The sequence below is a fragment of the Hippoglossus hippoglossus genome, chromosome 9, assembly GCF_009819705.1.
Source record: "Hippoglossus hippoglossus isolate fHipHip1 chromosome 9, fHipHip1.pri, whole genome shotgun sequence".
Lineage (NCBI taxonomy): Eukaryota > Metazoa > Chordata > Actinopteri > Pleuronectiformes > Pleuronectidae > Hippoglossus > Hippoglossus hippoglossus.
In genome coordinates, this window is record NC_047159.1 from 5482155 (window position 1) to 5499071 (window position 16917).

Below are 16917 nucleotides of genomic sequence, written 5' to 3' on the forward strand. Positions count from 1 at the left end.
ATGTCTCCATAACTTCAGAGGACATTACATTAAGACTTGTTCTTACCCTGATCTAACTCTAACCTTAACATATGTATTCACCCTACAATTTAACGATTTATTGGATAGGGACTTATATAATGTCCCCATAAGGAAGACACGTCCCCATAATTTGACTGTGTAAACAGATTTAAGTCCCCACAATATGAGTAATACACACACACACTTGAAGGATGCAATGCTATCAACATCCACATGGTGGCAGCCTCCATGTGCATGTTTTTCCTCTTGGTATCTTTGCTTTTACCCGGCAGCTAAAAATGTTAAAACTTTAAAAACACATAGTTTTACTACATCAGTTTTTATAGTTGCTCATATAAGACTGATATTGATTAGTGCTGATGTGTGTGTGCTGTAAATTACTTTTGAAGAATCCAAACTTTACTTTCCGTCTAATTCAACTCTATGCTGATTTTTGTATTATGATTTAGGCAAAATAAACAACTGTTTCTTTAATGTGATTGTGTTCAAACTAATCTGGTCATTCTGTCCAATCTCAATAATAATACATTAATGCAGAAAGAATAAACAAATTACTACTACTACCACTACTAGTACTACTACTACTACTACTACTACTACTACTACTAATAATAATAATAATAATGTTATAAGCCTTTAACTCTCACCTTACAGTATGTTATGTAGTTTTTAAACAGCAGCTATCAAACAGGATGGGTTTTTTTAATGTGTAGAGACTCTATATGAACAGCAGGTGGCGACATGCGGCTGCACTCCTCCTAACACCAACCATAGAAGAAGATCACTGCTAGGCTAGCTACCAAGCTAGCAGCTGTAAATCTCACGTTTGCTCCGACGGGAACTCGAACATGCTTCTCCAGACGGCCCGACCGTGGCTGCTCCGCTGCAGGACTCTGCCTCGGTCTCCGTCCAGACCGTACTATGCGGAGAAAGTGGCTCGACTCGGCTCCGAGCCGGACAAACACTCCTCTGTTTACCAGGTAGGTTAGCCCGCAGCTAACGGTAGCTACAGCCAGACTGTCACATTGAGAAATGCACTTGGTGCTACTATCAGTGTTGGAGCTGTCCAGCCGGGTGACGTCACACCTGAGAGACGCTGTGTTGTCGCGTTAATGTCTAATAATGATGTTTTATTTTTTATATATTTCAGCAGAAGCTAAGTTAAGCTAGTGTTCTGGCTGAAGAGGTCATTAGCTGTCATTGATGTCACTGTGCAGACATCTGTTCACTGCACAAGTCACAGCAGAATATATATAATACTCTGCTTATTTATTACTTTAACTCTGCAAACTGTACTTATATGAACAATTACATGTGTTAAATGTGAAAAGTTAAGTAAGATTAATTCCAGAAGGGTTCACTGTTGCTTGTTTGTATCTTAGACCCCATTTGTATCCCATCACTATTCTTACACCTCAGATTTGAAATGGGACGATGCAGAACTGAACAAACCTTGAAAATATACCACTTTAGTTTAATTTAAAACTTTTAACAATGAGTTGATGTTGTCTCCGGAGAATTGTCCCTTCTGTTGAACTGAAAAAAAGCTAAAAACATGTGCAGGATTATTTAAACTTCATTCAAACACATGATCTCCTACGTTCAAAATGGAGCTAAATCTTTATTCTCTTGTGTGCATAGAGAATGTGTTTTAATTTCATTCATAAGAATTGATGGGGATATGTGTTTAAAGAACAAAATCCTTATAGCAAGATAAATTATGTCTGCATGTGTTTACTATTTTAATGGTGTATATCCTAAATCATTTGCAGCGATTAGAAACACATTGTGTTTATTTGGCCCAAACTTTTGCACATGTCACAACACAGTTAGATTTTTTTGTGTTGTTATTTTCACGAAAGAGTAAAAGTTGTAGAGCATGAACATCTCTTTGCTGTAGGGTTTGTATTGTTTCTTTTCCCTTCACAACATATACAACTTTCCTTAGGGAGTCCAAATGTTTGCAAACAGCTGTGTATACACAGGGCATCCTCAGTGTGGGTATAAGTTACAAGAGTGACATCCAGCAGGCAGGGCTGTGGTTCTCAGTAAACGGAACATCTGCACGAGCATATTAACTGTGTAAATAATGTAAAAAACGCAGTTTATATTAGGCAAAAACAAAACCACCACATGATGTTCAACTGTAATCTTACAAAAAGAAATGTCTAGATTAGAACTAGATTAAAACATAGCAAGAGTTGAGGCCAAGACGGGAGTAAATACAAATTAGGGTTTGCCTTGGAGTGTTAGGTTGAAGTTATAATTTAATCATTTTAACCATCAGCAATTTAACTATTGGTACATTATGTCCACATTTACCCTCCATCAACTAATTCACCCTCACTGATGCAACACCACAACAGGCCACTGGATGTCACTGCAGACTCACTCTCTGAATGTTTGCACTTGTTTAAAAAATGCACAAACTTTGGCTCTGAAGAGATTGTGTCTCACATTACATCATTTTTACTCCAGCTGTGTTCTTGACCTTTTTTTGTTTGGTCTTGATTTGAATGCAGTTAGATGACAGAGTGTCGAGAGGATAGTAAACACTATTTCAATTGAACCAGTAGCCGACCTTCACAATCTAATTGGTTCCGTAATCATAACCTTTCCTATTTTCTAATGGGAAAACAAGGCAGAAGATGGTTGAGTGCTATAACAAGGTAACAGGTTATTTTGGTGAAAGGCGTTGGTCTTATTTGTCGTGTTCTTTCTGATTCTGGAGGCTGAGGAGGTGCTAAACGACTTAGTTTGTATTCAGAGCTGATTTTGTTTGAATAAATAGTTAATTATGTGTTTCTGTCATTAATGATTAATCTATAATGTGTATATAAAAGTGCTTTACTTGATACTCACCGTTTTGTTGACCAAAGCAAAGTTGTGGTAATATGTCTGCTTCAAATTGTTATCTGCAGAAATTATATAACATGACAAGTAAATTTATTATCTATATGCTCTTTTTGTTTTACAGGAGAATTATGAACGAATGCAGGTTCTTGTCGACGAGCTGAAAAGCCGGACAGAGAAGATTAAATTGGGTAAGTGTGAGCAAGTGTGTCAGTTGTACCCTCTGTTAAACTGCTCCATATGTCCCTGAGTAGATATTTTGGATTTAAGGGTCTGTTCCCAAATGTGAATAAATACAATTGAAAGGTAAAAGCTGTAAGTTTTTATACTGTGTGGACTCATTGTCAGTGACATTTTAGTTTACAGTATATATCTCCATATTGTTAATGAATCTAACGTTGGGTAGTTTACATAATATCATTGTACATTTCAAGACAGTTGATGCAGTTGTATGCAAAGTTGTGTATATGTTCAAAATGTATGTTTTTTGGCTTAGGATCTACAATTGGACTCATGTTTACTTGTTGAAAACCAACATTGGATTATTCTAAGTGTTGCTAAATTATTTGCCTTTTTATTTTTATTGATTCAGGCGGAGGAGAAAAAGCCAGAAAGCTTCACACGTCTCGTGGGAAACTTCTGCCCAGAGAGCGTGTGGACAGACTCCTGGATCCAGGGTAATGCGTCAACTCCCATTCATTCAAAATTCAAATTGAGCAACTTGATTCATAAATCTTTGATTGAAATGTGCAAATTAGCAGAAAATGTATTAACACAGAATTAACCACAATTTACAAACTAAACTAAATGAGATGTGGGTCAAAAGTGAGTTTATAGTAGTTTATCAGTAAAACTAAGTGACTGTGAGTTTCTGACTGAACATGCACCTCTGGCCAATCACAGCACTGTATTGGTTGGGAGACATTAATGATGAAGAGGGGGTTTGAAACATCCTCCTCTCCAGATACATGCAGAGGGTCTCTCTCCACTGAGCCAGCCTTCTGAATCTGAATGTGTTGCTGTCAGCTGTTTGAACCAGCAGGTATCACATGATGTTTTGTGTTTTTTCTTGCAGGACCCCCTTCTTGGAATTCTCTCAGTTTGCAGCAAATGAGCTGTACGGAAAAGAGGAAGTCCCAGCAGGCGGTATAATTACCGGGATTGGACGTGTGTCGGGGTAAGCTTAATGACCTCCTTTTGCATGTATCGGCTAATTTGTAGTCGTGTAATTATTCACACATTACAGACACTGTATGTGCGAGGCTATTATGAAAGCAGCACCAGAGGAAAAAGTCTCTCCTGTCCAATTCTCTCAGTGCGAGATCCTGAATACGAAAACCAAAATTTAGATTAGAGCAAATTCTTCTGCTAACACTGACTAGAAAATTTAATTGGATTTTCTCTTTGCCTCTGAATACAGAAAAAAGATCCTGAACTTGCTGCAAAATATTCAAACTTATGATAATTAAGCTTTTTTTGTATCGTTTTAATGGATTTTCACTTTCGTTCTCCCAGTGCACTAAAGCATTTCAGTGGATTTATTAAATTTTTCTATTTTTCATAGGGTGGAATGTGTTATTGTTGCAAATGATGCCACAGTCAAAGGAGGAACGTATTATCCAATCACCGTGAAGAAGCATCTCCGTGCACAAGAAATAGCTCAACAGAACCACCTGCCATGCATCTACTTAGGTGAGTATTTCTGTATTTGTAAGAGTTTGTTAAAAATAGTTTTTCACTTCCGCAACCACAATTAAACGTATAAATAAGAAGGTCATGCTAGAAATAAAGAGAATATGTTTTGTTGTCAGTGTGGACTTAAAGCAACACTATGCAACTTCCTTAACCCTAAAATAGCAGCTTCAGAATGAGTTTGATTGAACTCAGACTTAAAGGAGAATGTTTCATTCCCAATCCTCAACCTTCTCCTCTGAGAAGTGTGTAACTGACCAACATTCCCAGCTTCAACTGTCAGAACCAGGTCCAGTAAATTGAAGAGTAATGCTGAACTGTAGCTGTTAATCTTAATCTGCAGATCTTAATGACTTAAAAGTTTTTAAAAACCAGCGTTTATCTCCAATATTCAACAGGGAAACTTTAAAAATGTCAATCCTCCTAAACCGAGTTTGGATTTGTTATAGCGGCTGCTCTCCTGGTTAAAGAAGCCGAGGATCATGGGTAATAAACAGTTTTGATGCAGTTCTACGGAGGCAGAGCTCCACTCTACACATTCATACACTTTGTTTTTTTATCTACATGAAAACCACTTTATCACTCAACAAAATGAATCCCCATGTGTGGCTGCAGATGGCGCTGCTGCTTAGTTAAAGTTACACAGTGTTGCTTTAAGACGTCCCAGAAGGACCTGGTTGTGAGTTGCAGGCTGTAGTTCATATAACAGAAGATAAAGTGGCTGTAATACAGGAGCTAGATGTTAATAATCTATTAGTTCTTAAAACATCCTGTGTTCTTGTTTCCTTCAGTGGATTCCGGAGGAGCCAACCTGCCCAGACAGGCCGACGTCTTTCCTGACAGAGACCATTTTGGACGCATCTTCTACAACCAGGCCAGGCTGTCTTCAGAGGGAATAGCACAGGTGACCCTCAAGTTCTCTTCGTATTTCACAAGTTATTCACATAACACAAGGAGATTTAAACGTCTTGTCTCCTCTCGTTCACTGTTATTATCTTGGATTGCATATTTTTCGTGCTTTTCAAAAATCTTGCCTCTATTCTTGCCAAAAACAACTTGACTCATATTTCTTTTCATTTCTTTGAAAGTTGAAAAGCATGTCTGAAAAAGTCAGTCAGGCAGCAGATATTGTAAATCTGCACCATTGCTGCTCATTCATCTTCTCTTTGTGTGTAGGCAACTAAAATCCATCTTACTTTTGATTTTTGGTTTTGAAGAGACATCCGTCTTTTTTAGAAACAAAACAAAAACAAGTCCGACCGGGTGAGAGCTGAGGAATGCAGTGGCTCTCCAATTCACCCAGGAGTGAGAATCACAGCAGCATATATTCGTTTAACTTCAACTAATGGGGTTCCCATTAATTCATCCAAATTCTGTCTACCACATTGGGAATTTAACATCCCAGTTGCAAGCTGGTAATTGCATTGATAATTCAAAACTCCATTGAAAGGATCAAAATAATGATATTTGCAGAGTAAATGGATTTCATATGTTATTTCACAGGTATTGTATTAATTTTGTGTCAGAGTTTTCACATCTGTTCACATTCTTAATATTGTACATGTTTTGTAACTAGATTTTATTCATGATTTTGTCGTTGCTCCTTCAGATTGCTGTTGTGATGGGCTCCTGCACGGCTGGAGGAGCTTACGTACCAGCGATGGCAGATGAAAGCATCATTGTGCAGAAGCAAGGGACTATCTTCCTCGGAGGACCTCCACTGGTTTGCACTTTTTTTACATCCAAGTTAACTGTGTAGAGGGAGAGGCTGAGATTTATAGATAGATTAACCAATCTTATTGTCAGTTAATGGTTAAATGGAAGAACATTCCTAGTTGGGACAATAATTCCCATTGTCAAGTTTTCCTGTTTTCCTCATGTGATGCTGCTGTGGTCGGGATAAGAAACCTATATGTTCCCTGCCCATGACCTATAATCATTTATTTAATTATTAATAAATAACATTTCATTGAGAATCTCCCTTTCATTTTTCACAGGTCAAAGCTGCCACTGGAGAAGAAGTTTCTGCCGAGGATCTTGGCGGCGCCGATCTTCATTGCAAGTATGAAATTAACAGTATTGTACATGTGTGGAATTGTGGGTTTGTTTATAAGAAACGTTTATCATATGAAATATTAATTAGGCCGAGTGTGAGTGTGACTCCAGCCTGAACCCTCCACTCCTTTTGTAAAAGATCTTCTTTTTTATAATTCTTTTACAAATTTTGAAAAGTCTCAGACACTAGTTAGGATTTGATTTCCACTTTACATAGATCTCAGTGTTTCTTAATTATTTTATCGCAAATAAAATAGTTACTGGTTTATATTTACTAAATTTCTCATAAAAAAAAAGAAATAGTAATGCTCTTGCTCCCATCAGTGTCGTCATCTTAAGTATTGATGTATGTGCTGTAATAATTTCCCGGTGATTGATCAGTTGTATATTTTCCAGGAAATCCGGTGTGACCGATCACTACGCTTTAGACGATAATCACGCGCTTCATTTGGCAAGAAAGGCGGTGCGGAACCTCAACTACAGGAAAAATATCGAGGTCAGTCCAAAAGAATAACTATAGATATTTAATAATTTATCGTGCTCTCAAGTCTGTGCTTCCTGTTGACACAGAGCCTGTCTGATGTTTTTCAGGTCACCACAGAACCCGTTGAGGCTCCTCTGTACCCGGCAGATGAACTCTATGGCATAGTTGGAGCTAACTTGAAACGCAACTTTGATGTCAGAGAGGTAGACGTCCACTTTAATTTACATTTTCTTAGAAGAGGCTTAGAAGAGGCTGTTGAGGCTGTACGTCAAGAAACATTTCCTTTAGTCATTTGAACAATGGCAACACTTGAATCTAGACATTTTTGAATTATAAAAACACTACATAATCATTTAAACATAATTCCTGAGCTCCACTCAAATCTGTCGTTGTGGTTGCACGTCCTTAAAAAGTCTTAAAATGTCTATTTTACGAACAAAAGGCCTTTAAAGTATTAAACTATTTTAAATTCAGCTTATACAGATCTTAATTATTTTAGGCATATCGCTGCCAAAGATTACTGCAAAACTTTCTCTAATCAGCCAGACCAAAGAGGAAGAACTACTAGTTCCAGGATGTGCTGCATCCTCAGTGTGTTTCTGTTTAAGTTTTTGCATTAAGTTAATGCTTTTCAAATGCAACTTTAATGAAAAGGGGCTTGAGAATGACGAGTACTTGTGGCGGGTCAATCCAGAGCCTGGAGGAGCTCTTGAAGCAAACTGCACTGTGTGTTTAAAGTTTTTCAGTCTTGGGACATTTGGGGTCAAAGCAGTTGAGTCTGATCAGCATGTTTACTTGGAACAAGTACATTTTCAATTAAGTGTGTATTTCCATCACAGGTTTTGCCTTTTTAATTAGGCATTAAACGTGTCTTAAGAAGCCCTAAATTTACGTTCTTTATAGCTATAGACACCCTGTTAGTTCAATGTGTGATTTGCCATTAATTAAATTGATTTTGTCATAATATTGCCATCAGAAAACAAGATTCATAGAGCACAGACTCAGGCTTTATAAATAATAGGAGTAAACCTGTCTTTCACAGGTCCAGAATTCACTTCAAACACTACTTAGCTGTCAGCTCCCTCTATCGGGAGTGAAGTCGATAATGGACGACTGGCATCAATCATGTGTTTCTGCTCTCTCCGGCCGCTGCTTGCCAGATGATCTCATTTGGTTTAAAGCCTGTGTCTTTGATTCGATTCTTGATGTAGATCCAGGAGCAAGAATTACTGCTAACCCTCAGGAGGTCAAAGTGTGGAACAGCATTGACGGTGCATTTAGTTTGCAAACTCAACTGAGTGCTTCCCTCTTTACAGGAGTTCCACTGTAATCGCCTTTTCAACAAGGGAAGCCCTTAAATCACTGAAGTCAAAACACTTCAGTAAAAGTGTCAGTGGAAACAAATTTAATAAATGCATCCGTCTAATAATATATTATAGTCATACCTCAGTAGGAAGGAATGGATTTGCCATAAGTTTAACCACATACAGGTGTCAGAATAATGTCAGTACATACATATAAAAGAAAGAAAATAACATTTTTGTTACAGGTCTTTCTTTTGGCTTTTCTAACTTTTATCGTATTTGTGTGCAGGTCATTGCCAGAGTTGTAGACGGCAGCAAATTTGATGAGTTCAAGACTTTCTACGGAGACACACTTGTTACAGGTAACGCAAAAATAATTTTCTTTAAACTTTTCTTCAACATAGAGAAATATGTTTTTTTTTTGTTCTCTAGAATCTGGAATTTGACTCTAATATTTCTGCAGGATTTTCCAGAATATTTGGTTACCCGGTCGGAATCATTGGCAACAACGGAGTCTTGTTTTCAGAATCTGCAAAAAAGGTAAATATTGTTAGGGTGTAAACAGAAGCTCCTCGGTGGTGGTGGTAATAAATATAGCTTTCTAAGATTTATTTGACAATGTCTTCAAAGCTTTGTTATAACCTTAATACTGCATCTCGCTTATAACACAAAGTTAAATTTGTACAGCAGCAATCATAAGATTTCATTAATCGAAATGAGATCTGCAAACAAGGAAAACGTGTAAATCGTAATAACTCACATTGTGCTGGTTCGTGCCTCTGAAATGTTAATAGTGAGGTGGTTCAGATGAAATTCTCCTCAGGGATTTGCTGATTATCAATATTTCTCTCGTGAGGGAGCTTTAGTGTTGGTAGCTGGTTCGTTGTGACCCTCCACAGTCAAGGCGACGAGTTCCTCTCGTACAATAAGCTCTCAAATTGCACTTGTGTGGAACATCTCCTGAGCACACTGATGAATGGCATTGTAATAACATCGCATTTAGAGACCACGAACGAGGCACAATCATAATTTTCATTTAATATAAATCACTTAATTTGCAAGCCAATCTGCCGTGACCAGACCTGAACTTTACACAGCCTCAGGAAAGATGAGGAGCTGGATTTGTGATTATAGACTAATAAGTTTTTCAAACACATCTTGAATTAGATTACAAGCTGGCGGGGGGAAAAAAAGGGTTTCTTTGATTTATTTCTGTGAGGTCTCAATATGATGGCATGAACGCCGGTTATCTCATCATGCAATTACTGTCGAGAGAGACGGACTCCGTGCTTCAGACGTGGAACAGACGAGCTCAGCGAGCACGTCCAAGAAAAATCAATTCCACACCTGCATTCTCAGACACGCTGTCATTACTTAAGACATGCCGTGCTTCTGTTATGCTAACTGTAAGATTTAAAAAAGCTTTTCCCCCGGTATTTGTGTTGGTGAAAGGGAGAGGTAGCAGAAAAAAGATTAGATTTGTGTTGTTGTGCACACATCAGGGAGCCAGCTGATGGATAATTTCTCACCAAGTGACAGTTTCTAATGGGCAGCCGTCTCCCACATTGTCTCCTACCTCTGTTTACACTTTGCGATGCGAGGCAGGCTGCACCGCCGAAAGAAAGCCAGCAGAGGTAAATGCCAAAATAAAGAAAACAGCCGAGTAATTCAGCGATACAAAGTGTATGTAAATGAGGTGTCTCCGCACAGTGCACAGTCCTTTGTGCCTGCTTGCCTGCGCAACAGCTCCTGGCAGCTCTGTGTTGTGCCGAGTGAAAAGCCATTCAGCTCCTTCATTTCAAAGTAAAGTCTGGCAAATACAAAGCCAGCCGACGTCCCCTCTCAGCCTGATAACTTTCTGTCCTGCCTGGCCAGGAGGATGATGATCAAGGTGAGGCTGACTGGGCACTGAGCACGAAGCAGCTGAAGTCGATTCTTAAGCCCCATTTGTTGTGGATATAAAGTAAACTGGTCACTTGAGGGATTTAAGAGCATCACTGTGGTCACCGGTTTGCTGTTTTAGAAATCAAAATATCCACAATTAACCAAGATAGTTTGGTTTCAGTGTGCGTTTTATCTCTGGTTCCTCAAGCACTTCTGTATATATTCTTCTTACATATTTATTCTACATATTTACACTGGTTTCTTTAGGGAGTTCAGTTTTTGTGATTCCTGGAGATATGAAGAAAAATAAATCATTACTACGCCATCATTGTCTTTCAAGGTAGTCATTATAAATGTAAAATTTGTTTTCCTTTTCAGGGGACGCATTTCATCGAGTTGTGTTGCCAACGAAACATTCCACTCATTTTTCTGCAAAACATAACAGGTCAGTGGGAGTTCACACTGTCTGTCTGATGTTTGAAGAGCACTGACATGTGATAGAATAAGATATTAACAGAGAGTGCAACAGTGAAACCACCTTTTAAATTCACTGGATCCAGATTTTTTAATTGGATCTGCACCAAGTTTCACACACTCGTAGATATCAGTCCTCATCAAGATCCATCAATTATTCGCACATTCCCCATTATCTCACAATGTAAAAGATAGAGATCTGCTAGATAACAGACAAACAAAACAAAATCCTACCCTTCTTGCCGGGGGTGATTGTTATCTAAGGGGTTAAATAACTGAGGAATAATCTGTCAGTATTGTGGTTTTTAATGGGTTCTGATGCACCTAATGAACCTTGCATGTAATGCAATACAACGCTGGGTATCATCATCAGTTCGTGTGGCATGGTGTACAAATCTTTATCAGCAATCTCTCAGTTTTACTTGTTCCTCATTAAAGATTTATTTTTAACACACTCAGGTTTTTTCTCCCTGGAGATAACAACAAACACACACACACTGGCAAAGTCAACACGGCTCTTTATTTGCAATCTCTGTCTGCTGCCTCTCAGGGTTCATGGTGGGTAGAGAGTATGAAGCAGGAGGCATCGCCAAGGATGGAGCCAAGATGGTAACCGCAGTCGCCTGTGCCAATGTACCCAAGATTACCGTTATCGTTGGAGGATCCTACGGTGCAGGAAACTACGGCATGTGTGGCAGAGCCTACAGGTATGAAAAGGTTAATGTGTGGTCTGTGACAGCACCAGGAACCATGAAAGAAAAACAACAGCCTTGCCAACGACCATTAGTTGTGTCTAGATTGTTTGTGAATAACTGGAGTGTAAAACCACACTGTGATTGCTGATTGTGTAATAATATGCATCAGGTACCTTTGTGTTTTTACATCTGGGTGCAAGTGACCTTTTCGTAGCAGCAGGAAAAGAGGCTTTCGGTGTAAAAATGCATGTTTCATAGTAAATTCATTTGAATTCTGTCAAGATTCTCAGTCCTCAAGGTGATTGTTATCTGAGAAGAGTTGAATCAAGGGGGAATTCGTTTGGATAGAGATGCTTGAGGATGTTTCATCTCATTCGAGAGGTTCTTGAGGCCAGAAACTGAAGAACTGAAACCTTTATTCAATTCATCTTCTATATTAATTTCAACCTACACTCACCACTACCCCATACTTATTAGAATGTCCCTTTCATTATTATTACTTCTATAAAAATTAACAATGAGGAGATGGTACGACACCAAGACTCCTGATAAAACAACAGCAGTGCAGAGGTGTTTCTGTAATTTGTACTTTCAAACTTGTAATTGTGCAATTCTGCCCAGTTCCCTCTACATCCACTCAGCATCCCACAATGCATTTGTACTCTCCACGAACTGCAAACAAACCTTTAATGTGTATTATCAATGGATCTGAATCTGAATGCACCCACATTTCTTTGCAAAGTATATGGTAGTAAAATTACATATTGTGTGAATAGTTTAGATTCAAGCTGTTTGTTAAATTGGAAGATTGAATTTTCCCACCTGTCTCAGTCTGTTCCCTCAATTTAAATGTGTTTAGAATCTTCTGAAACAAATTTTGAAACGAGCACAGATGAAAACTTGTATTCGTACTTACCTTTAGTTGGACTTTCCTGAATTCTTAAAGGAAACCGGATCCCTAATCAGTCGCTGTTGTTTGTCATCATTTGGTGTCAGACCTCCATTTGTACAGATTCATTTTTGAGACATTATTAGCAGAGCACGGCCGAATTATCATTTGACCTTTCACAGACAGACAGGTAGCTGTGTTTATGTTTGCTGATAGGACAAATGTTATCTTACTGAATAAACAATGTAGAAAAGATGTTTGTAATTAGTTATTTATAATAAAGTTCACCGTTAAACAATAAAATATATTTTACATTTCTCCGTAATGGTTTGATAACAACATCTTTGACATTGCCAATTTTTTCTAATTATATGACGTATAAGCTGACATTTTGGGCATTGTCCCCCAAAAAATCCATATCGGTCAGGCTCTACTAATTGTTTGTAATGTATCTGTCTATTCTGGTCTAGAAAAGACAAGTAAATGAACTCTCTCTGTTTCTCCTCTCTCAGCCCTCGCTTCCTGTTCATGTGGCCAAATTCTCGTATCTCCGTTATGGGCGGTGAGCAGGCGGCCACCGTCCTCGCCACCATCACTAAGGATCAGAGGGCGCGCGAGGGAAAGGAGGTAATGGTTCCCATGAGTCAGCACGTCTGCACGTCACTGGAACAGCGTCAATTAGCTCTGGTGGTTTTCTGCTGCCAAAAGCATAAACATTATAAAAGACACTTTTCTTTCAGTAATGGTTTGACATGGCACTTAATACACGGATAATATTATATCAGTGGGATGTGTTACAGCAATGACTTACCCTGAATAGTGCAGCCATCAAAGGGATATAATTAAACCGTGGCAGGTATGCTGTTATGGGTGTATTAAGACTGCATTAGTAGCGTCAGAATGACACCTCGTATCGGGGCCCGATGGCAGGAGCTTCAATCAGAGGTTTGGATGGTTCAACAATATAAAGCATTAAAATGACGGAAAAGGTAGTAAAAAGTTATTATGTTTTTTTTATTAGCTAATTTTATTCCTGTTGTCTTGACAGAGGTTTTTGTAGAAGTTGTGAATCGTACCATTCAAAACTAAATCATGAAATAAACACAACAATGTATGTCAGCTGAGCTTAATGTGATAACACAATCACAGTTAGAGCGTCTTTGTCTCCTGTTATTTTACGTGTTCAGGAGTAAAACGGTAAAGTCGAGACGGATTTAAAACTGCACCATGGTTGTTGTATTAAACTGTCAAAATTCAACTGTGGGATATTTTCACTTATTTCTAGGCACTGTTATTAATTGATTAATTGGTCAAATTAACAGCAAATCAATCGACGATGAGAAAGATCTTCAGTTTCACTCAGTAAATCATCTTTGAAGCCGTAGTTTCTGCTGTTGTTGAACTGGGTTCCCATATAATAACGTGTTTCTAATATTTGTTCACATCATTTATATCAATACTGGTCGACTAGAGGAACTGAGAAAAATACAGTATTGACTCAACACTTTCTGTTGAACTCAGTGTTTTCTGTCTTCAGTGTTTATTGTCACCTTCCGTGACAAATGAATTTGCCCTGTGCTCTTCACGCAGCCTTTAAAAAAAATCCCATTTGAACAAGCTGCGTTTTAATGGATGTGATTGTAAAACTTTTTCTTTCATTCAGCGTCCTTCTGCAAACCAATCAGTTCCAATGTTTGACTGATTTCTTCACAGTTCACCGCCGAGCAAGAGGCCGCCATGAAGGAGCCGATAGTGCGGCGGTTCGAAGCGGAAGGCAGCCCGTACTTCTCCAGCGCCAGGTGAGATCCATCAGACTTCCTGTCTCAGTTCGGGTGAAATGAGACTCAGGTTTACACAATGGTGCCCAGGGAATATGTCCCATCTTCTGTGGAATGATAATATTGGGCAAACAGGGACCCAAAAAAAAAGCCACCAGTATTTATTTCGAATTTATTTTTATACATGTCATGTGATCCTGCTTTTCCAAGAATGGAGCAACCACACAAGAGAGGCTCTTCATGCATGAGGAGTGATGCTGTAATGTCTTTCAAGTGTGTTTCTCCATCAGACATCCTGTTGTTTTGTTACAATGAGCCCTCTTTGTTTTTCATTAGGTCCTCTGGGTTGTTTTAATACTGTATGAGAGCAGAGCACATATCAGCTGATTTCTGAGTTATAACAAGGAATAATATGTAATAAGCAGATTATATATTAGATGAACTGGGAAATGACATCAATTAGTTTTAAAATATTTGATGTGGGCAACATAAAAACACAGAAGTTTCAAAACTTATTCTCAAATGTGATGTTTAGCTTTTCTTCATGTCATGATAATCGATTCGATATATTTGGATTTGGGGGATTGATTAGTCAATACTAGCAATTTGATGATGTCCCTTTGGACTCCGCTATGGAGCTTTTGATTATAAGATAAAATGAGGTTTAGAGCCATTACTATGTTATAAGAAGCTCAGAATCTTGTGCCTGACAATAGGAAAGAGCTTTGATCTTAAATCATGGTAGAAAAGAGGATCAGGCTCAGCATCAAAGAGCAGATCTGGAAAAAGAATCAACCTCAAATTATTCAGGGAGAGGAACATAAGAATCTGTGACTGTTATGAAACGTGCACGGGTTCGACAGGCAGCATCAGGTGAGTGAGGTGAAATGTGTCATCTAACAAACTGATGCGTTTCTTTTCACAGACTGTGGGATGACGGGATTATTGATCCAGCAGACACCCGTCTGGTGTTGGGTCTGAGTCTCAGCGCGGCGCTGAACGCACCAACGAAGAAGACGCGATTCGGAGTGTTCAGGATGTAGCGTGTGCAGGTGTAGACCTCGGATCTAACAGTCGTACTGTATTTATACTCGTTTTTGTAGCTTTAATCCTGATGTGTCACCAGATTAACAAAGATTGAAAGAACAACACTAAAAAACATCACCTGAGTGGAATCACACAACGTGGATGATTTGTCAGGTTGTGCCTTAACTGTTACTACACCAGTGTAAATGCAACTCTAGTTAATAAACTGTTTCCTTTAGTAGGCTGGATTGTTTTATTTTATCAAATTCTGTAAATGGAAAATAAAAAAATTTGAAAATCAGAATTTGTGTGCTGTTTTTTTTTATTCAGGAGCATTCCAGCTTCTGAGCTGAGCTGAAAGAAGAGCATGAGAGAAAACAACGGTCATAAGGGGGCGCTGTTCAGCCATGAATATCTCAGTAGTTATAGCTCACTTTCAAACTTTAGATAACAAATAGTGGTGTTTTAATATTACAGATTGGAGGGGAATTCACCCCCAAATAAAGATTTTTTTTTTTTTTTTTTTAAATGTCCGAGCTCGGCACAGATATCTATAATGTGCACTTTTTCATTTTTGTTATTGTGCAAATGTTGTGTTGTGGCGAGCAGGAATAGGATGTGTTGTTAACAGATAGCTGCTCCAGGCAGAGAGTGCTGTGTACTGAAGCTAAGCTACAGAGGGAGAGAGCTTAACTTTACCAGCTGGCCTCCCTCTTCCTTCCATCCCTCTTTCTTTTGCAGTTTGCTGATTTACCTCAGTAACAGTAACATGTGGTGGTCCTCTGTTGGTTTAGGACGTGATTTTACTCTGGCAACAATTTTTATTTTTCATTCATCCACTTTTCCGAGGCCAAAGATTAGATGCAGCAGTGGATTTAAAAACGCTAAACTGGAGGCGCTTCATGCTCCTCTGTGTATGACTGCGTGGCTGTTTACACCGAGGCTGTGGAGAGCAGAAATAACTCCTACCATGAAGTGTGTGTGTGTGTTTGTATGTGTCACACGCACACACAAACACAAACACAAACACACACATGCATACTCCACCACCTCCTACCAGCAATTTTTTTTTTTTAACTCGCCTGTTATATCTTCATCCTCTTTCCACTAAACCTCACTGTGGGAGGCATGAGCAAACAGCATGAACCACCTTTTTAAAAAAGTTTATTCAAATAAGCCAAACTTGCCAGAGATACTGAGACCTAATGATTCATAACAGTCTCTATGGATTTTTTTTCTTCCAAGATGTGTAAAAGATGCAAAGAAAGAGCAGGGGATTGTAGTATTTGAATCAATCTGTGGGAACCGTGATGATTTATCGTCTTCCTCAGTCTTTCTGTCTGTCAGAATCGATCAGATCCTGGCGGACTGCTCTTAATGACGGTAATAATGATTGGGTGGCTTCCAGGTCTGCTCTGACAGCAGGGCGAGGATGTCCTTTGGGTCCGTGGAGAATATCTAACGAGGTTTCCATCTGTTGTCGACTATTTTGGTTTTGAGGTTGTGCAACACTTCAAAACCTAGAGGTCCCAGCGTGCAGTGAATTAAAAGGCGATCGGGGCAGGTGGCCAGACACACACACAGATGTTCTCATTAACATCTACGTGCATCCAAACATAAAGAGGCTCCCAAACCCCACAAAACCATGAATTTCACCTTAAAAGTGTGAAACCTCCAGGAGACCACAAGAATGTTCCTGTTTTAAAAATCCATTCTGTGTCATATCGGTGATGTGCATCTTTGTGTTATGGAGTAAATCGTG

The 16917-nt window shown here is 38.8% G+C and overlaps 1 protein-coding gene across 1 annotated transcript; it reads left to right on the forward strand.

The window, feature by feature from the left end:
• Window positions 1-804: 804 nt before the first annotated feature.
• On the forward strand, window positions 805-15455 carry mccc2 (methylcrotonoyl-CoA carboxylase 2 (beta)). The gene is made up of 17 exons (XM_034596146.1): window positions 805-1001; window positions 2999-3065; window positions 3467-3551; window positions 3950-4051; window positions 4439-4566; window positions 5358-5470; window positions 6176-6289; window positions 6564-6628; window positions 7018-7117; window positions 7213-7308; window positions 8699-8771; window positions 8873-8949; window positions 10672-10738; window positions 11318-11474; window positions 12864-12978; window positions 14065-14150; window positions 15055-15455. The coding sequence occupies exons 1-17, from the start codon at window positions 870-872 to the stop codon at window positions 15170-15172; spliced, it is 1695 nt and encodes a 564-aa protein (XP_034452037.1). The 5' UTR covers window positions 805-869; the 3' UTR covers window positions 15173-15455.
• Window positions 15456-16917: the final 1462 nt, after the last annotated feature.

What these genes read in the sequence shown, in the direction of transcription:
- mccc2 (XM_034596146.1), top strand. Translation starts at nt 870, where the DNA reads ATGCTTCTCCAGACGGCCCGACCGTGGCTGCTCCGCTGCAGGACTCTG. An exon ending in ACTACAGGAAAAATATCGAG is followed by an intron (nt 7,118 to 7,212) that starts GTCAGTCCAAAA and finishes GATGTTTTTCAG; the next exon opens with GTCACCACAGAACCCGTTGA. An exon ending in TTTTCTGCAAAACATAACAG is followed by an intron (nt 10,739 to 11,317) that starts GTCAGTGGGAGT and finishes GCTGCCTCTCAG; the next exon opens with GGTTCATGGTGGGTAGAGAG.